We start from the raw sequence: 24544 nt of genomic DNA on the forward strand, positions 1-24544 counted from the left end.
TGACAAGGGCCATTGCGTAGCAACAAAACGCAGAACGGGAGCAAGGACAGGGTCGGCAGCTGTGGCTGTAGCTACACGACGAAAATCCATCGGAAATGATTCGACCACGTCATCGGTTTCCGCATCAATGAACATGCAAGCAAGTTCGGAGGAATCGAATGCCCTATCCTCAGCAACAGGGAAGCGGGACAACGCATCGGCGTTTCCGTGCTTAGCAGTGGACCGATACAAGATATCATAGCGGTACTACGAGAGGAAAATAGACCAGCGAATGAATTTCTGCGCTGTACGTGGAGGTACAGGCTTGGTCGGATGAAAAAGCGATGTCAATGGTTTGTGGTCTGTGATTATGGTAAAGTGACGACCATACAAGAAATCATGAAACTTTGTAACACCAAATACGAGAGCCAATGCTTCTTTCTCGATCTGTGAATAATTTCTTTGCGCAGACAAGAGCAAATTGGACGCAAAGGCAATAGGGCAATCGTGCGATCCATCTTTGTGCGCAAGTACAGCACCGATCCCAAAATCCGATGCATCCACCATCAACAAGAGGGGCTTCTGGGGATCGAATGGCGTAAGGCAAGTATTGGAAAGCAACGCCGATTTCGACTGGCGAGAGGCGCGTTCGCGTTCTGTCGTCCAGACGAACGGAACACCCTTACGGCGTAAGCGATGAAGCGGAGCTGAAATGGAAGAGGCATGCGGCACATAGCGATGGTAATAATTTATTTTTCCCAGCACACTCTGTAGCTGCTTCAAATTCTGTGCCGACAGCAAGTCTTGTATGGCACGGAGGAGCTTTGCACTGGGATGTATGCCTTGGACATTGAGTTCATGTCCCAGGTATGGCAAGTCCCGAGCAAAAAACACACATTTGTCCTTCCCCAAGCGAAGGCCATTTTGTCGCAAGACCTGAAATAATGTTCTGAGATTGGCCAAATGTACTTCTTCCGTCTTTCTGGAGATCACAATATTGTCCAGATAATTAGCTGCAGTAGCGACTGACACACAAACAGTTTGTAGATATTACTGAAACAATGCAGGGGCGGATGCACATCCGAATGGCAGTCGTTTGAATTGATACAAACCAATATGCGTGTTAACCACCAAAATACGCTGCTAGGTTCAACTTCGAAAAATATTTACCCGGGCACAGTTCGTCAAAAAGTTCTTCGGGGCGGGGTAAAGGAAAAGTTGCAATCACTAGTTGTGGATTCACTGTTGCCTTGAAGTCCACACAAAGTCTCAACTTTCTGGAAGGTTTTGGCAAAATTACTAAGGGTGATGCCCAGAGAGAAGCCTGCACACGTTCAATTACACCTTGTTATTCCAAATAGTGTAATGTTTTTGCGACCTCATCACGCAGTGCGTGGGGAACATTGCGTGCTCTGAAAAATTTCGGTTGCGCGTTTACTTTCAGTTCCAAATGTGCTTTATAGTTCTTAGCCAGTGCAAAAATGTCTGCAAATTCTTCACGTAGACGAGAAACACTATCTGAAGGCACAGTCTGGTTCACTGATAGGACCTGATTTATGATAGACAAGTTAAACAACTGAAATAAATAGAAACCAAACAAGTTCACTGCAGAAGAAGAACGAAGGGCGTAAAATGATACGAGTTTTGTTTGTCCTCTGTATGTTGCAAGAAGGCTGCACTGTCCTAACACAGGGATACCTTGACTTGAATAACTACTTAATTTAACATTTGCGGCACGCAACGGAGGTGTGCCCAGCAGTTTGTAAGCGTCTTGATTGATCAGAGAAACTGCAGCTCCGGTATCGAGCTGGAATGGTATCACTTTGCCATTAATAGCCAAGTCCACAAAAGTTTATTGTCCTGCTGACGATAAGAGCGACTGACTCGTGCAACGTGAACCGATACTGGTACTTAATCACTTGCGACTGGACGGGAGTTCCGGCGATGTCGACGCACACTATTTTTGGGACAAACAAAGTCACTGTTAGAGAGAGAGTGGCACTGCATGGAGTGGAATGAACTACATGAATTTCCATGGGCGAAGTTTCGCGAGCCTGAGTATCCTTGGTTCGATTCCGATTCCAGCGCGAAGCAGAGGGCCTGGAATGGTTTTGAGCTTTCGATCTGAGCTTTTTCTGGCAAACGCTCTGAACATGTCCTTTTTTATTACAATAAAAGCAAATAGCTTCGGGGGATGGGCAATTCTCACGCGAATGTTTAGTAGCACACTGCGGGCATGATTTGATCACTGCATTTGCTTGCTAGCATGGCACACGTGGCTGAGAGCCTGGCGGCAGCGGCGCGGCCGGACGCGAGGGCTGTTTACTGCTCCGTGCAGCTCGCCCGGTGGGCCGGTTAACCTGACACACTGCTGGTGAAGTTTCAAATGATTCCTGAGCAAAGTCAAGTGTGTCCTGCCGATCCAATATGTCCATCACTTGTTGAAGGAAGGGATTTACTAGTTTCAAAATCTGTTCCCTTATATGAACATCAGAAACGTTCTGTGCAATTGCATCATGTACCATAGTATCTGGATAAGGGTGTCCACATTGACACTCAAAGGCACAATCCCTAGTAAGGCCTTGCAAGGTTGCAACCCACTCCCGATTAGTCTGACCTGCCATTCGTTTTGTACGAAAGAAGGTATATCATTTGGCAACTACATTGACTGATTCTTTGAAATATGCATCTAATGCAGACAAAATTTCTTCGTAGGACAGAGTTGCTATGTTGCGTCGGGGAAATAATTTGACTATCACACGGTACGTTTGAACCCCGACGGAGGAAAGGAGAAAAGGCTGCCGCTCGTTACCTTGAATTCTGTAGGCGGCGAGATGGAATCCAAATTGGGGTGACCACTCCGTCCAGCTTTCCAGTGCAGCATCAAAAGGTCGAAAAGTGGGTCCAACAGCGTGTTGTGGCTGCGTTAGCGGTGGAGCGGCTGCTGCCGCATCATTTTGCATCGCACGTTGACCCTGGACGAGCTGTCCAAGGGCATCCAGTAAGGCCTGCGTCTGCTGATTCTTTAAGTGATAAAATTCGGACAGTACATCTGGAGATTGTGGCGAAGCCATTACACAAGTAAATCAGGGCAATTTAGATAAGAACACTTTTACTCTCGTCGCCAATGTTGTGGTTGGCAGGAGAGCCAACCGTGTTCCTAAAGGAGGCCGAAATGCACGCGTTTTAGCTCACGCAGGCTGGCGTGAGGTCTGGAACATGACAAGGGAATTAGAATTGAGAAAAACGGACGTAGCTGGTGGAATACTTAACTTTAATCCATTAATGGAGAACGTCGCTCTTTATGGTACATGATTCACAATATCAATAGTACGGATACTGGCGCCTTGCTAGGTCGTAGCAAATAACGTAGCTGAAGGCTATGCTAACTATCGTCTCGGCAAATGAGAGCGTATTTTGTCAGTGAACCATCGCTAGCAAAGTCGGTTGTACCACTGGGCGAGTGCTAGGAAGTCTCTCTAGACCTGCCGTGTGGCGGCACTCGGTCTGCAATCACTGATAGTGGCGACACACGGGTCCGACGTGTACTACCGGACCGCGGCCGATTTAAAGGCTACCACCTAGAAAGTGTGGTGTCTGGCAGTGACACCACAAAATTTATACATAGATAATTTATTGCTGGTACTTATAAACATCAAATAACACTAATACTGCAAAAAATGCTAATACAACTATTTTCTACCACTACAAAACTGCTATAAACATCTTAAATAATTAACCAGCTATTAATACTACAGTTGATGCTATAATTCTGTTTTGTTTGTGTTAATTTATTAGGATGCATCTAAACTGTGGGTAATTGGTTCCACTACTGGGTTCACTTTCCCACTACACCAATCAACAGCCATTGTCTGCTGAAATCCTTGGGCATAAGGCAGCAGCATTTCCACTGTAACAACCAATTCCAGAGTTCACAGTAATGCCTTAGAATCTATGCTTCAGTGGTCACTTTGTATTGTCTTGTTAGGATGGCAGCATCCTGGCCTGTGGTGAAATGCCTCATGAAGTCATCCTTGGCCTTCCTGGATACTGTGACTGCAGTATCATCCAGTGTGTTCCAAGTGACTTGTTCCTCAATGCTGCTTTGAGATCCTCCATCTGTAATGCCTGATAACGATTACCTGCTACATCTTCATAGAGTGAACAGACCCAGAAAGTGTGCTCTGGAGTGCCCACAAAGCCGCAGGCACAACTATCATTAATCTGGATTTTGCTTTTATGCAGATATGCAACATACGGCCCATGACTGATCTGGAATTGTATTAGGCTGCTTGACAGGCGAAGAAATCTGTTTTTTAGTCTCTCTCTCTATGGTGTTAGGAAGAAATTCATATGTTCTCTTGCATGTTCTTGAAGTGTCCGATTTAAATCGATGCCCAATCACAGCCTACCCAAAGTTGAAAGAAAAATGAGTTACAATGGTAGCGGGTAAATTTCATTAATTTTAAAATTATTCAGCTTTCTTTATTTTACAAATGTCATCAGTCATTGAGGGCAAAGCCTTTTGTTTGGGATGTGTTGATGTCATGTAAATGAACATATATTTTGTTGTAGTCAGTAAACCTGTAAAAAGTAAGACCTTGTTGCACTGTTGTGGCTAATTTTGGTGCACCTGATTTATTTCAGGAGGCTTTACTGCTAATAAGCAATCATTTCTGTGAATATGAACGTCAGACAAGGTTTGTAGGGGAAATTATTGCACCTGGTGTTGAACAGTGGCATACTTTGGGCCAAGAGGCTTTTAAAGGTCCTAAGGAGTTTATGGCATTTGTTGGCCTTGATCGCCCTCCTGTTGAACCGAGTTGTGATGATGTAAATGGTATGTTTCAAAGATGGTACGCATGATATATTTTTCTTATGATTGATTTTCCTTGTCTGTCAGTATGAGTCATATTCCTTTCTGTCTAATACTTTTCTGAATCATGGTATGTTAGTATAGAATATTGTTAAGATTTGTTGCAGTGTTTCATTTCTTTCTCTACCTTATTATTTTCTTTCTGCATGTAGTATCCATTGCCTAGTACCAGATATACGTTTTCCAACTTCTACATTTTCATAGTTTTCTGTGGAACCAAATTTCAGATGCTGCGAGTTTCTACATTTCAGCAATCAGTGTACCACTTTCATATAGTTATTTGTAGCACAATATTTGAAACATTTTTCTTCCAAAGGCTTCTTTGCCTGCACCAGTCAGGTTTTTTGATATTTTCTTCAATGATCTGATGTAATATTTTCTTATGGAGGTCAGAATTTCTTCATTTCTTCTATCATACATATTACCATTTTACTTTATAACTGCTCTTTGATGAATATTTATGATAATTTTATTAGAACGGTCCAAATTGCTATAATTTAATATGTTTTACTGAATTAAGTTTATTCACCTATTTCCTAACATTGCTTAGCTGTAAAAGTACAACTTAGGTCATATCAAGGGAAAAAAACTGTAAATAAGAATACTTTAATATTCACAGAATAATAATGGAAATACCTGGATGGAAAGATACGTAAAATGAGGAAAAGGCAACCACTCACCACCTACAGTGGATCGATGTGGAGCACAGGAACACACAAAGCAAAACAGCAGTCACACTATGTTTTGAGAACTGATTCTTTCTGTACACACTTTAACACACACACAGCTATGGTTATTGAGACTCGATTATTAAAAGCAGTTGCTTGATCTGGTGGTGACAGGGAGGGTTTGGGGAAGGACACAAGCACAGGTTGGCAAGAGAGAGGCAGGGCTTTGTATAATGATTCAGTGGTTGCACAAGACAGGAAGAGTGCCAAGCGATGTGGGAAGAGAGAGAGAGAGAGAGAGAGAGAGAGAGAGAGAGAGAACAAAGAGAAAAGTGAAGTTGGAAGGAGGAGTGGTGTGGAGAGAAGAGGATAGAGAAGGGAAAAATAAGATGAGGCCATGGAGACAGGTTAGGGGAGATTTAGGACAAGAGGATTTTGAGATTGCAGGATATGCTGGAGAGCCCTGCATGGGACTACTTGTAGCCAAGAAACAGCCTACCGCCCTGATCCAACACCCACCCCTCCCTATCAAGCCATCATAGTTCACTGATCATGCCATACTGAAGTACTCTGTGTGCCATATTCATAAAAGCTTCCTCCACCTTCTGTTGAACACATTACGATGGACAGCCATCTTATAACACCGTTATCATTCTTCCTGTGAAAACTGACCCCTGCAGAAGTCTCAGTACTTTGTACAGGCCTAATTTCAACCATGTTGGACTTGTAAAGGACCTTCTTTCCTTGACTAGATTTTTGCAGTGAAAACATTTCTTTGCTACACACCCACTGACAGTGGCCTATCAAAACCCCATATAGAACCTTGTTTAAAAGAGTTCCAACCTCCTCGTTCATTCTTATTTGAATCCCACCTCCAGTCCTGCACACCTTGGGTATTTCCTTTGTGGTTGCCCCAGATGCAAGACCTGTTCTGTACATCCACTCATCACCTCCTCCTGCAATCAAGTCACAGGCATTTCCTGCCCAATAAAAGGCAGGGCCGTAGGTGAAAGCAGCCATATCATACATCAGCTCTGCTGAAATTACTTTACATCATTCTATGTGAGAATCACAAGTAACCAAGTGCCTACTCACGTACCACAATCTTGACCATCCAGTTGGCGCGTGCTGCACATCTCAACACAAATGACTTGAGCAGCTGCTTCACTCTACGGGTCATTTGGATACTCCCTTCCAGCACAAGTTTCTCTGAACTAAGCAGATGGGAATTGTCTGGAGAGACAGTTCTCCAACATACCTTGTACTCTTGCAGTCCTCCTGACCTAAGCCTCTTCTATACTGTTTTCCACTATCTCACCTTGCCTTTTCCTGTGCTCTTCTGTCCACACCACTTCTCCCACCACTCTTCACACTCCTCTCCCCCTCTCCCCTCAGTAAACTTGAAGACTTGACCATCATCTGGCAAAGTTATTTCAGCCATTTTCTTCAACTGGTGAAGCATTTTGTTCATTTATTTATTTATTTATTTATTTATTTTTTATTTATTTATTTATTTATTTATTTATTTATTTTTTGCACATGCGACATACAATCATTTTTGCTTACTGGTGCAAGTTGTTGAACAAGGTGATGGCTGTATATTGCTACCAAAAGATAAGACCAACCAATTTGAGAGCTCATCCTTCTCCATGACTACACCAGGCCACAATACTGCAACTCTTAGTGGTCTTGAAACCTGAAGAAATGCACAAGGCTCAACTTGATAATCCTCCCTACAGACCTGTCACACTGCTGTTTTCATTTGTTTGGTCTGCTTAAAGAATCTGTAGGAGGGCAATGGTTTGCAGGTAGCAAGGCATGGAGAAATTCATGTGCATTTGGGTCCTGAAACAACCAGCTTCTTTCTATGATGCTGGAATAAATAAAAAAAACAACCTTTGTTATCACTGGAAAAATGTATTTGCAAAGTAGGAAGCTATATAGAAAAATTATTTAAGATTGAATAACAAGTACTTTGTTTTTGCTCTACTGATCAGTAGAACAAGAACAATGTAATTTTTATTCAGCCGTAGATATTGAATTGTTGTACCAAAGAGTAATGGAAGAATCCACAAATAGAAAAATTGTATTTGGATTTTAGTTTTCAGTTAGCTATAGCTCATGCTTCTCAACAGAAGTTAAAGAAGACTGCTCATTCAGTAAAAGCAGAACCCTTATATGATCACTTTGTAAATAAATTTGTTTTGCCCAGGAAAGAAGTCAAATATAAATGAAACCTATGAAAAGCCACAAAGCAGTTTTGTTAAGTTGGTAATACCCAAAGTGAAATCAGTAAATCCAAGTATCCTAGCCAGGTAAATTCAACATCAGTTTGTATTTTGTATGCACAAGGTTTCAGCCCGTAATTCTGTCACTGAAGTAAATTTCCAAAAATATTTCTGTCACTGAGGGGGACAAAAAAAAAGTAACAGTTCCATCCATTGATTCTTTAGTGAACTGCCAATCTAACAGTTCCATTTATTGATTATTTGGTGTATTATGCTGTCACAAAGGTAAGCATCCAAACTACTAAGCTGAGCACTCTCCTAAAACTTTAAATTACAATATATTTTTTGTTTGAATCAAATTTTGATGAAATGAAACCTATGTGATGACCCAACTATGTTCAAGTTAACTGTGAAAACACCACGAAAATTCATGTAGTAGTTTTGGAGGTTAATGACAATATTATGAGAAGGATAGATTGCTACTCACATCATAGCAGGGATGCTGAGTTGTAGATAGGCACAACAAAAAGACTGTCAAACAAGTAAGCTTTCAGCCAAAAAGGCTTTAACTGGAATTTGACACAACACACACACACACACACACACACACACACACACACACACACACACACACATTCACGCAAACATAACTAATAAAATTTTGGAGATAAGCATGTTCAGACAGACAGACATGACAGTTTTAGATAAATCTTTAAACCACAATATCATTTTCTTCCCTCCCATGATCCAATTTTGATGAAAAAGAGAGTATACATTGCCCAAAGCAACACTCAGGTTACCTGTGAAAACTCCTCGAAAGTCATCTAGTAGTTTTGGAGATTGGTGTATTCAGACAGACAGAGACAATGGTGTTACAATTTTATTATTAGTATGGATAATTTTTTTATATAAAACCCGTTTACATTTGATTTATCCTCTGTATTAGAAAATTGCATTAGAAAATTGTAGCGAAATGCAGGAAGATCTGCAGCGCATAGGCACTTGATGCAGGGAGTGGCAACTGACCCTTAACATAGACAAATGTAATGTATTGAGAATACATAGAAAGAAGGATCCTTTATTGTATGATTATATGATAGCAGAAGAAACACTGCTAGCAGTTACTTCTGTAAAATATCTGGGAGTATGCATGCGGAACGATTTGAAGTGGAATGATCATATAAAATTAATTGTTGGTAAGGCGGGTACCAGGTTGAGATTCATTGGGAGAGTCCTTAGAAAATGTAGTCCATCAACAAAGGAGGTGGCTTACAAAACACTCGTTCGACCTATACTTGAGTATTGCTGATCAGTGTGGGATCTGTACCAGATCGAGTTGACGGAGGAGATACAGACGATCCAAAGAAGAGCGGCGCGTTTCGTCACAGGGTTATTGGGAAACCGTGATAGCGTTACGGAGATGTTTAACAAACTCAGGTGGCAGACTTTGCAAGAGAGGCGCTCTGCATCGCGGTGTAGCTTGCTCGCCAGGTTTCAAGAGGGTGCGTTTCTGGATGAGGTATCGAATATATTGCTTCCCCCTACTTATACCTCCCGAGGAGATCATGAATATAAAATTAGAGAGATTAGAGCGCGCACGGAGGCCTTCAGACAGTCGTTCTTCCCGCGAACCATACGCGACTGGAACAGGAAAGGGAGGTAATGACAGTGGCACGTAAAGTGCCTTCTGCCACACACCGTTGGATGGCTTGCGGAGTATAAATGTAGATGTAGATGTATTAAATCATTGTTATTTGGACCTTTTTATTAAAAGTTTATATTACTAACAGCTACTGTCGTAGGCATAAAATAATTGTTTTATTATGATAGCATAATGCATTTTTTTGTGGTATCACTTGTGCAGGTCACATAATGTATTGTTTTTTGTGGTATTACTTGTGCAGGTCAGAACAGATCACACATTCTGTTCTGCATTCATCTGTTCATGGCTGTGGTGAAACGCTGCATGTGGCCAGAGGATCCTGATCGTGCGGCTCGGGGAGGATTTGTTGTAGGATACACAGAAGCCGGAAATCCAATATGTCGGAATCCTGCTGCACCCCATTTAATTCCCTTACTTCCAAATTTACTGATGCTGATTCGTGTTTTCAACATGCTGTGGACGCCAGAAGCACTGGCTCTGCTGTCAGAGGTGAGAAATGTTATGTTACCAAATCATATTGCTGGCTTTTGTAATTATGGAGAATAAAACAGTATTGTTAGTTTTTCTTTATAATAACATGAAATGCATGTTTATATACTGCTGTGTTTATCATGTTTTAAGGAAAGACCTAAGACAGTGCTTTTCTTAATGTGATATAATGGCTTTGCTTGAGATACAGGTTACTCCTTGGCAATTTCAGGCTGAAATCAACAAACAAAAGATCTAGGCAGGTAGAAATCTAGAGCAGGTAATTGCTCACCTGAAGTTAAGGGAGTGGCAGTGCAAAAGCATTATCTTTTAAGTGTGCGTAGGCACCACTGACATTTGTCTACACATGAGCAGCTATTTGTCCTCATTTTTTATACAAGGGATCACAGGTTTCTTTGACGTGCCCATGAGTCAGTATTTATGATGTCCATGTGTGGTGAGAGCAGATAACCAAAATTCTTTCCACTTTGATTCTTACATTTCACTGGAAAATTAGCTCTCTCTCTCTCTCTCTCTCTCTCTCTCTCTCTGTCTCTGTGTGTGTGTGTGTGTGTGTGTGTGTGTGTGTGTGTGTGTGTGTTGGATGACAGGGTGATGTCTTTGGGGGAGGAGGTGGGGTGGTAGCTACTTAAATAACTTTAACAAGGCAAGCATCACCGTTTTTCTTTGTATGGTTTTACTGTGTGCATGGGTGGTTTCACAATGATGGCTTCTGTACGTTGGTTTCTGTAATTATTAGGAATGCCAGCATTGTAATAATATTTTGTTGGTATGTAATTCTACATGCTGTTACTTGCACCCAGACATTGAGTGTACAAGATAAGCCTCTAGTATAAGAGAGGAAGTGCAGACTACATATAGTCTCCTGACTGAACAATTTTTTTAGTATAAAAAATAGTAAATAATGTGTGATAGCTGTGATTTTTATGGTTTTTACCAGTAATATTTATGTAAGATTTATTCCCACATACTCAAATTGATTGTTGATTCCATACTTCTGTGCTATGTTGTGACATCAGGCATAGTCAGTTTGGTCAGATCCTGGAAGAGGGTTTTAAGATGGTGCTTGTAAGTGGTGAAGGCTACGGGGTTGGTTGTTGGAGTATATTGGAAAAAAAAAGAAACAAGAAGAAAGATTATTGACCTCCTGTCTTGATGTTAAGTGGACAGTCAATATAGTTTGAAAGTGAAGAAAACCTGATCCACTGAAATACAAGGGGCATTTGAAAAGTCTCTGCAAAGTCCGAGAGATGGCACCACTGGCACATATCGAGGTCATATTTAGTTATTAGCATCTTTGGAAAGAACGCACACCAAGTTTCAGCTATATTCGTCTATTTCTTTGTGTTTGGCATTCGCGTGAATCAAGGAAGTTGAGTGATTGTCAAAAAATGGACGTAAAAGAATTTCGTGTGGAGATTAAACATTACTTTATGAATGGCAAAATGCCTCAGGAGACTAAAGAGAAGCTTGATAAACATTACGGTTGCTCTGCCCCTTCAATTAGAACTGTTTGTAAGTGGTTTCAAAATTTTCAGAGTGGCCATATGGGCACAAGCGATGCTGAACATTTTGGACGCCCTGTGGAGGTTACGACTCCAGAAATCATTGATAAAATCCATGATATACTGATGGGTGACAGAAGAGTTTAGGTGCGTGAGATTGCTAGTGCTGTGGGAATCTCAAATGAAGAGGTACATAATATTTTGCATAAACATTTGGACATGAGAAAGCTATCTGCAAGATGGGTTCTGCAATTCCTCATGCTTGACCAAAAATGGAATCGTGTGAAGTGTTGCAAGGATGGTTTGCAGCTGTTCAGGAAGAATCTTCAGGACTTTAAGTGTTGTGTCATCACTGTGGATGAAAATTGGATACATTACTATACTCCTGAGACCAAAGAACAATCTAAACAATGGGTTACCAAGGGAGAATACACACCACAAAAGGTGAAGACCATTCCTTCGGCTGGAAAGGTTATGACGACTGTCTTTTGGGATTCGCAAGCAATAATCCTCATCGACTATCTGGGAAAGGGTAAAACTATTACAGGTGCATATTATTCATCGTTATTGGACTGTTTGAAAACCGAGATGCAAGAAAACACCGCCAAATGGACCTTAAAAAACTCCTTTTCCATCATGACAATGCACCAGCACACACTTCAGCAGTTGTGGTCACAAAATTAATGGAAATAGGATTCGAACTCGTTTCACATCCTCCCTATTCTCCATATTCGGCTCCCTTGGACTACTGTTTGTTCCCCAATTTGAAGAAATGGCTGGCGGAACAAAGATTTTATTCAAACGAGGAGGTGATTGCAGCAACTAATGGCTATTTTGCAGACTTGGACAATTCCTATTATTCGGGAGGGATCAACAAATTAGAACAGCGTTGGACGAAGTGTCTTAGTCTAAAAGGAGACTGTCGAAGAATAAAAAAGGTTTACCCCAAACACGTAAGTACTTTTTATTTTTGCACGGACTTTTCAAATACCCCTCATATTGCAGAGTTTCAGGGTTATATGATGTGCTGCACAAGAACTTCAGCAACATTTGCTATTCCAAAAAAGTCTTAAGTAGCATACATTTCTGGATATTCAACAGGATTATCAGTTCAGTTTTTAGCACAATTTCAGATATTGGTTTTGTACGGATTCCTGTTTCAGCTGCGACCACACTTGTAATATTTTGAAAATTGGTTTGGTCCACTTCACATGCTACTGTGATCATCAATATGCTGTCCCAACTCTGGAGTATAGGCACTGATTGTGTCAAAGATCATCACTCACAGAATGTGCAGATGATGAATGATTATTAAGAGTTCAAATAGTGAGAGCATTGAATATCATCAATCACTTATAGATATTAAAACACCATGTTGAAAGTGGAACCAGTAATCAGTTTTCACTTTTAGTGTAAAGTCTGGAGCTGGCTGCTGTGGCTGAGTGGTTCTGGTTGCTTCAGTCCGGAACCACGTGACTGCTATGGTCGCAGGTTCAAATCCTGCCTGAGGCACAGATGTGCGTGATGTCCTTAGGTTAGTGGGGTTTAAGTAGTTCTAAGTTCTATGGGACTGATGACCTCAGATGTTAAGTTCCATAGTGCTCAGAGCCATTTTTTGTAAGGTCTGGAGGATACGTACTTGTGATTAATATTATACAAATTCTCTCTCTTTCCTTTCTTCCCATTTACCCATTTTGTTTCCTACCTTGAATAAGGGACGTACTTTGCTTCTTATATGTTCCGAATGACAGCAAACTTATTTTATTGCTGCTATTGAAATAGGATATCTTAATTTCATGTTAGCAATGTTCGGCAAAACTGAGAAAGTGAAATGAACAAAAAATCTGGTAATAAAGTGCTTCTACTGTCAATATTGCATTTTGTTCAACAATGTACATTTCAAAGCACAGCTTCAGCTTCTGGGTTTTATTTGGCAATTGAAGAACTTTCATTGTAATGTCAGTGTGACAGAAAAATGTATCTGTGAATTTTACATCTTTTTGTTGCCTGTTACATCATAGTGAAGTTTCTTATTCTTGTTATTTACACTTTCGATGTATATTACAGTTTTCAAAGACTCTACTCTTTATGTGTATGAGTTTATCACCGGATTGCTTAATCAGAGTGATGATTTGTCATGGCTTGGTTAGTGTTAGGGTGTTATGAGAGAGATCGACAAACTGAAGTCGGAGACATTGCAAGAGAGATTGTGCATTATGGAGTGTTTTACTCACAAAATTCTGAGAGTCCATGTCCAAAATACATCAAGAAACCTACTGCTTCCTCCAACATTTTGTATAATGACTGTGATGTCCAAACTTAAGAACAAAGCAAGGATTCTGGCAGTCTTTCGTTCCGCATACCATTCATGAGAATAGTGCTGTGTAGTTCAGTGCGTAAGTGACACACTACAGATCAAAAGTGCTGGCATTCAATCCTCAGTTGCTTCTGCCATGTTTTTTGTCACTTAGGATGTCTTTCAGCCCAGGAAATGCCAATGTAGTTTAGAGGCCACATGAATTGCAAGTCCCCTTATAATGGTGTAATTCAGTTCAAAGATGAAGGCAAATACATACAGCCCTAGTGGGACCCTGCAAATTAAAGCACTGTGGTGTTCAAACAAACCTTTAGATTTCAGAATGAGATTTTTACTCTGCAGCGTAGTGTGTGCTGATATGAAACTTTCTGACAGATCAAAACTGTATGCTGGATCAAGACTCGGACTTGGGACCTTTGCCTTTCACAGGCAGGTTTTCTACCTTCTGAGCTACCCAAGCACGACTCGTGGCCCCTCATCATAGCTTTAATTTTGCTAGTACCTCATCTCTTACCTTCCAAATTTTACAGAAGCTCGCCTGCAAACCTATCAGAACTAGCACTCTTGGAAGAAAAGATATTGCGAAGACAAGGCTTAGCCACAGCCCGGGGGATGTTTCTAGAATGATAAATTCACTCTGCAGCAGAGTGTGCACTGATATGAAACTTCCTGGCAGATTAAAACTGTGTGCCAGACCGAGACTTGAAGTCGGGACATTTGCCATTCGTGGGCAAGTGCTCTCGGTCCGGCACACAGTTTTAATTTGCCAGGAAGTTTCATATCAGCGCACACTTCACTGCAGAGTGAAAATCTCATTCTGGAAACATCCCCCAGGCTGTGACCAAGCCATGTCTCCACAATATCCTTTCTTCAAGGAGTGCTAGTTCTGCTGGGTTCACAGGAGAGCTTCTGTGAAGTTAGGAAGGTAGCAGACGATGTACTGGCAGAAGTAAAGTTGTGATGAGGGGGCATGAGCTGTGCTTGGGTAGCTTAGGAGGTAGAGCACTTACCGACAAAAGGCAAAGGTCTCGAGTTAGAGTCTCGGTCCGGCACACAGTTTTAATCTGCCAGGAAGTTTCGGACCTTTAGATTGAGAGGACAGCTTCATCTTTATTTTACTGTCCGTGAATGGAATAAGGGGGCAGGGGGATGATTAGTACACAATCTACTCTTTGCTACCCATTATACAGTGACTTGAGGAGTACAAATGTAGATGTTACATAGACATCACAGAGAACGTTCTTTGTAGCCAACCAAGGTCATGAAAATGTAGCTGTGCTTCAACACAGTATTTCCTCTGTATGGTGAGTAGCAGTCTATCCTGTCTTCTTCTTCTTATTATTATTCTGACCTGGATTTTCTGTTGTTAAACTTCATTATAAGTGTGTCAGCCAGATTAATGTTTGCACAGTCATTTTATATGTAACCATTGCTTTTTATCTTTCCACATTTTGTAGTTCCAAATTTTTCATTTGTTGTTTTTATATAACTTATGTAAACAATGATTGTAACAGCTATCTTCTTCACTGTGGGTGTGCAGGGCTACAGAAATGCTCATGCGATGTTGTCAGTGGAACGAAACAACCTGTTAGGCATGGGCAGTCCGTGCCCCATGGCCTCAGACTCTGTGCTGGATCGAACTGCAGCAGGCTCTTGGCAACGTTCGTACACACCTCTGGACCGTATGCAGCACTTCCTCAGCAATGTCCATGATACCTGTTACCATATCCTGGGATACGCTGGTCCGAGCATGGGAAGGGACTTCTACAGCTTACGTGGTCTTGCTGGTTCACTTGTTGCCTCTGTTTTTTCAAATTTGGAGGTAATTTATGATATTTGATGATGTTCATATTAGCTTATTAAGATGTCTTTTTTAAGTAAGTAGTAGTGTTATATTAAACACAAATATATTTTTAAACTGTTTTATTACTACACAAATGCCTGTATTTTAATCTGTTATTGAACATGATTTCTACCAGTATTAAGGCACTATCACTATGAACAACTAATTTCTGAATTCCATTCACATAAAAATCTACTGCGTAATTTGCCAAACTGAATGACCAGTTTGACCTCGCCATGCTGGTGCTGACCACCTAAATGTTTTTTCAGCTTTAAGTGGAAGCACAAGTGGTAGTCACTTGGTGCAAAATCAGGGCTGTATAGAGGGTGGTTGAATTGTTCCCAGCCATATGAATCGATGAGATTTTGTGTCCGTTTAACTCTGTGTGGGAACAAATGGTGAAGCAATTAAATCCCTTTACTTAGGTTGTCACACTTTTTATTTTTGGATTGCTCAAAGCAGTTTCGTTAAGGCCTCAGAATATGTCTTTGAATTAATTGTGTTACCTTGATGCAAGCTCAATCGCTTGCCTTTCACAAAACACAGTGCTTGTGAGTTTTAGGGCAGAAATTGGGTACTTTAAATCCACTTTGTGGGGTGATGCTGAATACTTCCGTTCCATTTCATGGACAGCTGTTTCTGTTGTTATGTAACATGAACCATCCTTGTTTCTTCTCCAGTGACAATTAGGCTTGAAAAATTCATCACTTTCATTACTGTAGCACTCAAGGAAACACAAAACCTTGCTACACAATTTGTTTTATGCTCCTCATTCAGCAGTTTTGGTACCAACTGGGAACACAACTTCTGGTAATTTACAATATTGCAGTGCCTGTTATTCTGAAGACGATGCAGTGCGGCAACCACAGCCATTACGAAACACATCAGATGATATCGCAATTGCAAATAATGACTACTATCAGCTGTAGAATGGAATGATGGCACTGAAAATTTGTGCAAAACTGGAACTTGAACACGGATTTCCCACTTATCATAAGCTACCATCACGCTGTAGAATGGAATGACGGCAATGAAAATTTGTACCGGACTGGGACTTGAACGCAGATTTGCCACTTATTGCGATTGGTTGCCTTATCATTTGGCTATCTATGCATGATTCATGGCCAGACGCAAACTTCCATATGTTGTCAACCATACATCTATGATCTGTACTCTCACATCCATTATTCCTGTACAGATCAGACGTTGTACTTGAAAGTTGCATGCCCGGTATCAGCAAATAAATACAATATTGCGGGACCTGTGATATTCTGATAACGATGCATTGCAACAACCACAGCCGGTTTGAAACCCATTAGATGAATTCGCAACTCCAAATAATGACTACCATCAGCTGTAGAATTTTCATTGTCACCATTCCATTCTGCAGCTGATGGTAGTCATTATTCGCAATTGTGAATTCATCTGATGTGTTTCATAACAGTTGTTGTCATCGCAGTGAATCATCATCAGAATAACACAGGCACTGCAATATCATATTTATCTGCCGATACCGGGCATGCAACTTTCAAGCATAATGTCTGATCTGTAGAGGAATACACATAATGGATGTGCGAGTACAGATTGTAAACATATGTTTGACAACATATGGAAGTTTGGGTCTGTCCATGAGCAGTGCACGGATAGCTAAAAGGTAAGGCAGCCAATTGCAATAAGTGGCAAATCTGGGTTCAAAATCCGGTCCAGCACAAATCTTCATTGTCGTCATTCCATTCTACAGCTGATGGTAGTCATTATTCGCAATTGCGAATTCATCTGAACTTTTAACTTCATTGTCAATAGAATGTGATTATTTTTTTTAAACACTCCACCACATTTTCGTCTCATTCTTTTGCTAGTAGTTTTCTCCATAAATGTCATTCATGTGCTGACAACTTTGAGGTGCTTTCATTTCTTCTGGGCATAAAAATTAATCTTTGCATGTAATTCACACTTGGCGAGATTTTCAGTGAACTGAGGCATTTTAAATAAACACAAACAAAGGTAGAGGTGGATGAGTGCTTCTGTTAAGGATACATGCACATATTCGGCATGTATGCATAGATTATCGATCTAATTGCTGCAGTGGCCACATTTAGAAATGGTACTTAGTTCAAACAAGCCTCATATATTTGTTTAATTTATTTTCAGCTATTTGCACTCTATTTTGGTGAAACGGAACACCTGTAGTCACACTAAATAAAAAGAAAGTTGTTAATGCAAGCTCAAACAGCAGTGAGATCACTAAGAAATCATACAGTAGGGGTCACTTCCCTGATATTGGTGAGTATTACCACCTCGTTAAGTGACTGCATGGAAAATAAGGAAACAGAAGCTTAGACAAGAGAAAGTAAAGAGGTTCAGTAATAAGTAAATCAGAAGTTCAGGTGAAGCACGTTGATTAGTTGATCAGTGGTAGACATCATAGGAGATGACTCTCATGTTCACCAAAAACAGGGAAACGTGAATGACTACAGATAGGACTTTCATTTTCTCAGGATATGTGCATTAGTATGATCAGCATTTGAACCATATCAGCCCATTGGTTCAGGGTCAACATCAATATTGCAGTGCAACACCTCCTACTGGTAAAATGTGCCTGCTGCTCTTGTTGTCACTATAAACCGAAGCAGACATGCAGGATGCCTCACAGATGTATGCTGGAACCATACTATCAAATAAGTGAGTTTGAAAGAGAGTGCATTACTGGTATGAGAGAATGTGATGCATCTATCTGGGATATTGCTACTCGTGTGGGACAAAGTGTTTTGGCAGTGCAATGGGTGTGTGCAGAATGCTTATGGGAGACCATAGAATGCAACGAGGTGGATGAAGTTGCACCACCCAGACCATCTCCCAAGAAGATTAACACCTCATCTGAAAGGCATTACAGGACAGATCTGTGTCCTCCTCAGGGTGCAACAGTGGAACAGTGTAACACATCGTACAATATCAGGGATGACAGTCCGTCACCATTTATTGTGGCATGGGTTACATGAGCGTCATCTGCTTCTCCATCAGCCTCTGATGACTGTGCAGAAACTTGCTAGACAGCAGTGGTGCATGGAAAGATGTCACTGGGGATAGGTAGAAATGACATCATATTGTGTTTTTGGATGAATCCAGGTTCGGTTTGTGTGAAAATAATGTCTGTATTTGGTTCACCGGAGACAGGGGAGTGGCATCACAGTGGCTGCAGTCACCCAAGATATACAGAGTCAACTCAAGGCTTTATGGTGTGGGGTGTTATTGGGTATAACCACTAATCACAGTTAATGCGTATCCAGGGCACTGTGGCCAGTGTGACCCATTTTGAATGACATCCTGCAACCCTTAGCCATACCCTTTCTGCACAATTACCCAGACACCATTTTTCAGCAAGGCAATGTATGACCACACGTTGCTGCACGTACACGTGCCTTCTTCGTGTCACAGGACGTCAGCCTTTTGCCTGGCCCACCAGATCACCAGCCTTGTCTCCAGTCGAAAATGTGTGGCACACGGTGAAACAGCAGATGCAGTGTTGTGATCCAATGTCTACCACCACAAATGAACTTTGTAACCAGGTGAATGCAGCATGGATGGCTATACCACAGGACGCCATTCACACCATATACATGTCGACGCTGTCGTGCAGAGAACAAGTTATCAGGAGGCATAGTGGACCCTGTGCCTACTAGGCAACAGGACACATGCTCAACCGAGGTGACTGAAATGCTAATCGTTTCTGCAGAACATACTAATGTACATGTCCTGTGAATATGAATGTCCTATCTGTAATCGTTCAAGGTGTTCTGTTTTTTTCTGAACATGAGTGTAGATAATGGAACATGAAAAAGATAGAACTGCTTTTTTTTTACAGTTGAAGCTGATGAGTTATTTAAAGAGATGAAAAGATCCAATGAGAAAGAAATATTAGAAAACAAGGAACAGAATAGTAATTGCAAAATGTTTGTAAATGAGGTTATGGAGAAAATAAAGAATGAGCTGATGCTGACAGTAGTTAGCATCAGTCTTACACAGGGTGTTTTTGAAAAATGACCGGTATATTTGAAACGGCAATACAAACTAAACGAGCAGCGATAGAAATACACTGTTTGTTCCAATATGCTTGGGACAACAGTACATTTTCAGGCAGACAAACTTTCGAAATTACAGTAGTTACAATTGTCAACAACAGATGGCGCTGCGGTCTGGGAAACTCTATAGTACGATATTTTCCACATATCAACCATGCGTAGCAATAATATGGCATAGTCTCTGAATGAAATTACCCGAAACCTTTGACAACCTGTCTGGCAGAATGGCTTCACATGCAGATGAGATGTACTGCTTCAGCTGTTCAGTTGTTTCTGGATTCTGGCAGTACACCTGTTCTTTCAAGTGTCCCCACAGAAAGAAGTCACAGGGGTTCATGTCTGGCGAATAGGGAGGCCAATCCACGCCACCTCCTGTATGTTTTGGATAGCCCAAAGCAATCACACGATCATCGAAATATTCATTCAGGAAATTAAAGACGTCGGCCGTGCGATGTGGCCGGGCACCATCTTGCATAAACCACGAGGTGTTCGCAGTGTCGTCTAAGGCAGTTTGTACCGCCAAAAATTCATGAAGAATGTCCAGATAGCGTGATGCAGTAATCGTTTTGGATCTGAAAAATGGGCCAATGATTCCTTTGGAAGAAACGGCGGCCCAGACCAGTACTTTTTGAGGATGCAGGGACGATGGGACTGCAACATGGGGCTTTTCGGTTCCCCATATGCGCCAGTTCTGTTTATTGACGAAGCCGTCCAGGTAAAAATAAGCTTCGTCAGTAAACCAAATGCTGCCCACATGCATATCGCCGTCATCAATCCTGTGCACTATATCGTTAGTGAATGTCTCTCGTGCAGCAATGGTAGCGGCACTGAGGGGTTGCGGAATTTGAATTTTGTATGGATAGAGGTGTAAACTCTGTCGCATGAGACGATACGTGGACATTGGCGTCATTTGGACCGCAGCTGCAACACGGTGAACGGAAACCCGAGGCCGCTGTTGGATCACCTGCTGCACTAGCTGCGCGTTGCCCTCTGTGGTTGCCATACGCGGTCGCCCTACCTTTCCAGCACGTTCATCCGTCAAGTTCCCAGTCCGTTGAAATTTTTCAAACAGATCCTTTATTGTATCGCTTTTCGGTCCTTTGGTTACATTAAACCTCCGTTGAAAACTTCGTCTTGTTGCAACAACACTGTGTTCTAGGTGGTGGAATTCCAACACCAGAAAAATCCTCTGTTCTAAGGAATAAACCATGTTGTCCACAGCACACTTGCACATTGTGAACAGCACACGCTTACAGCAGAAAGACGACGTACAGAATGGCGCACTCACAGACTGCGTTGTCTTCTATATCTTTCACATCACTTGCAGTGCCATCTGTTGTTGAAAATTATAACTACTGTAATTTCGAAAGTTTGTCCGCCTGAAAATATACTGTTGTCCCAAGCATATTGCAACAAACGGTGTATTTCTATCGCTGCTCGTTTAGTTTTTATTGCTGTTCCAAATATACCGGTCATTTTTGAAACACCCTGTATGAGGGTGTTTTTAGTTGGAATATAGCATTTAGCAGAGATTGCTCTCACACATTATATTCTGAAAGAATCATCACTATTATGGGCACCTTAAATGGCCCATGTTATGTCCCGTTGAATAGTAATTGTTATCTAACTACTATTTGATTTCAAGGAGACAGAATGGCTAGCTGATACCTCCTTCAAGAGACGAAATTCCAAGTACTGATGATAAACATTTAAAGTCAGCGAAAGAGAATACCTCGCTTTTGGAACTGATAGTTCTTTTCATATGAGAGAGAGAGAGAGGGACAGGCTTAGGAATCGTGAAGTGATGCAGTACTTCAACAAAGGAAATAGTTTACAATACTTTAGTTCATCCAGTCTGAGAGTATTGCTCGTCTGTATGGGACCCTTACCAGTTGGGTCTGATTCAAGAGATTGAGAAGGTCCAAAGAAGAATGGCAAGATTCGTGACTGGTACATTTAGCCATCGTGAGAGCATTACAAATCTCATAGAAAGCTTGAAGTGGGACACACTTGCAGATAGACGGCGCGCTAAACAGAAGGGGCTGCTCACAAAATTCTGAAATCCGATCTTCACCGAGAATGTAGCGCATATATTGTTACCTCAAACTTTCAAATCGCGTAATGATCACCATTCAACGACAAGGGAAATTAGAGCTCGTACTGAGGCATTCAGACAGTCGTTTCTCACTTGCGCAATCCACTTTGCAGTCATTTTCCAAAGATGACACTGGTAGGTATATGACATAACCAACGTGGTGCCTAGATACAATGGGGTGCTTTTCCACTGTGATATGTTATTGGCCACAGGATTGTGCATTTGGGTGTCTGTGGGGTTGTGTGCTGTTGCTAGAAAAAGGGCTAATGCTCGAAAGCTAGTGCGGATGCTGTTTTCTGTTACATGTTTCTGTGCTCCACACATTGCTGCTGTGAGTGAGTAGTTGCCTTTCCCATGTTTTACTTATTAGATGCAAACATTAGTTTGCATTTTTGTTGTTCATATATAATGTTAAAACTTCAGCCGTCAGTGGGTTTGATTAAAATTTCTGTCTGCTCAAATACTTGTCCAGTACATGCAGAGATCCTCTATCATAATTTCTTCCGCATCTGAAAGTTTTGGGTAGTTAAGCTATGCCATAAGAGGTTGCTTAGTCGGTAACAATTTAATGGTAACTATTCATGCAATTTAGACATTTGGCTGTATAACATTCCAAATAACCAGTTGTCTTAATTGCATGAATAGCTTCTGTTAAATTGCAGCCACCCTCATGTTTGCGCGCCACAGCCCCAATGACTTCAGTACCTGTGCCATTTTTCCACATTTTTCATAATTTTTCATATGCCCAGACTATTCAGTAAGACCCATTTCAAAAACAATGTTGTCGTTTTTGTTTTCCTTGGGCTCATTTTTAAAATGTTAATGGCATCCCAGTTGTCTGTTGTGTAATTTCTGAAAATTAAAATGTTTTTTTCAGGTTATACCAGACTACCGCCTGCGTCCCATGGTGCGCGTTTTCCTGAAAGCGTTTGTCCATTCCTGCCCTCCAGCATTCTACGATGCAGTTTTGCTACCAGTGCTGGCACACTTCTGTCCATATAGTGAGTCCTAGAATATTATATAACTGTATGATACTACAAGTGAATAGCTAATTCTTCTGCTTGCTTTTTTTTTTTATCATTGCACTGAACATTATAAATAATGATTTCTAATCGGATATGGCAAAGCAATAGTACATTGTTGTAGCAACTATTTTACAAATAATTTCACTTCTCCTTTAAAGTGAGATGTGGCAGATTTTAAACAGCAGGTATAATTGCTCAAAAGCTTTGATTGCGGACATTTCATTTTTATTTTCTGATTTTTCCAAGAGCATGCCTCATCTGTACAGACTCATTGGTAGCAGTGCCTCACCTCTACAGACTCATTGGTAGCAAAGAAATGTATTTCTGGAAGAGATGTGATAATGACTCAATAAAAAGTGTTTCTTTGCTTTTTCTGTAATGCTCATACAAACTTTCAGAGCAGTGGAGAAGGGCATATGTATGAGTTTCACCCAGGCTTCCCTAACAAGAAAACAACCAATTAAAATTACAAAACCAGACATGCTTGGCAGCAAACCATACTCCTCTCCAAGTGGCTGGGCCAGGCACTTGGAACTGTTACAAAGCACACTGGAATAAGTTTATCCATGTTCCAGATGTTTGTGCTACCACAGCTATCAAAAGTTATAAGTGAAAATGATAAAAATCCCAGTGCTACCACAGCTATCAAAAGTTATAAGTGATAATGATAAAAATCCCAGTGCAAACACTTTTGTAATAATTTTCTTTATCTGCATCAATTGCACAAGGTGCTTAATTCAAAACATTTGCTCGGAGTGCCTAAATGGCAACGGAATTGTTGATTTGTTGATTTACATTTCCCTTAAATCTGTTTGGGAAGATCATTCAACAAGAAGATTATTGACATCCTAGAAAAGAGCAGTCAAACTGATCTGCAGTGTCAGTTCACGAACCTTTGTGTAAGCTGTTGTTCAGGTGTCTTGGAATTCTCACCCTGCTCTTCCCTATATGTCAGGGTCGGCCACAGCATACAAAACTACATGTGTGCATCACTAGCACGTAGCACTTCTCAGATTCATTGGGCCTGTCTTGGCATGGCTCAGTCCGTCTCTTAATCACTCGGTACGTTGTGACATTTCATGTAGCACTGTGATGCGACATTGTTTTAACACTGTGGTATGACACTGTTTCTTCCAGCATATGGTGCAGTATTTTTCAGTCAGCACTACTTTCTTCTGTTTGGCAGAATCATAATGTCAGTGAAGTTTATTCCTCACTATTTGCCCATGGGAATAAGGTAGTTTAAAAGTACAGTGGTTGTTGTAATGGAACATACACTCAAAAAGAGGCAGTCAAGTTACCTATGATCACAAGCCTTTAAAAATGAGTGGATGTAGTAGGGTTTACTTATTTATTTGAAGAGTAGAATGGGAATTCTCTATGTCTGTTATGCAGTCGCACAATTGAAGGGCACAGCAAATTTTCTGTAGAACGACATTACAACACCTTGCACAAAGAAGTGCAAAAAGTAGAAGTGCAGAAATTAGTGAGCTGTTGCCATTGTGAGTAACCCATACAAATCTTTATGTTTGTGCTGTTTGTATTTGTGCATATTTGCTTTTAGAAATCCAGTCGTATTACAGTGTGTTCCATTGTTTCTTATTTTTAGCTTGCAACCACCTGTAGCAAACTACAGAATAGCACTCAGAATTGCCAGTTCAAATAAATCTTTTAGTGATGACAAGAGTAGCAGAACTCCATTGGAGGTACAGAAGTTTCGCAAAATTAGTCTTAAGTTGCAAACCCAAAATTGTCGCACACCTATCATGGCATCGGA

The 24544-nt window shown here is 41.0% G+C and overlaps 1 protein-coding gene across 3 annotated transcripts in view; it reads left to right on the forward strand.

Annotated features, from left to right (window-relative positions):
* Positions 1-24544, forward strand: part of LOC126355073 (exportin-5) — a 205760-nt gene that overhangs the window by 111294 nt on the left and 69922 nt on the right. For all 3 annotated transcript variants that reach the window (XM_050005248.1, XM_050005249.1, XM_050005250.1), the window contains 4 exons: positions 4627-4819; positions 9656-9903; positions 15266-15547; positions 22620-22743. In XM_050005248.1, the coding sequence (XP_049861205.1) occupies positions 4627-4819; positions 9656-9903; positions 15266-15547; positions 22620-22743 (847 nt within the window). The remainder of the gene's footprint in view (positions 1-4626; positions 4820-9655; positions 9904-15265; positions 15548-22619; positions 22744-24544) is intronic.

This window comes from Schistocerca gregaria, chromosome 3 (assembly GCF_023897955.1).
Source record: "Schistocerca gregaria isolate iqSchGreg1 chromosome 3, iqSchGreg1.2, whole genome shotgun sequence".
NCBI classification, from domain to species: Eukaryota; Metazoa; Arthropoda; class Insecta; order Orthoptera; family Acrididae; genus Schistocerca; species Schistocerca gregaria.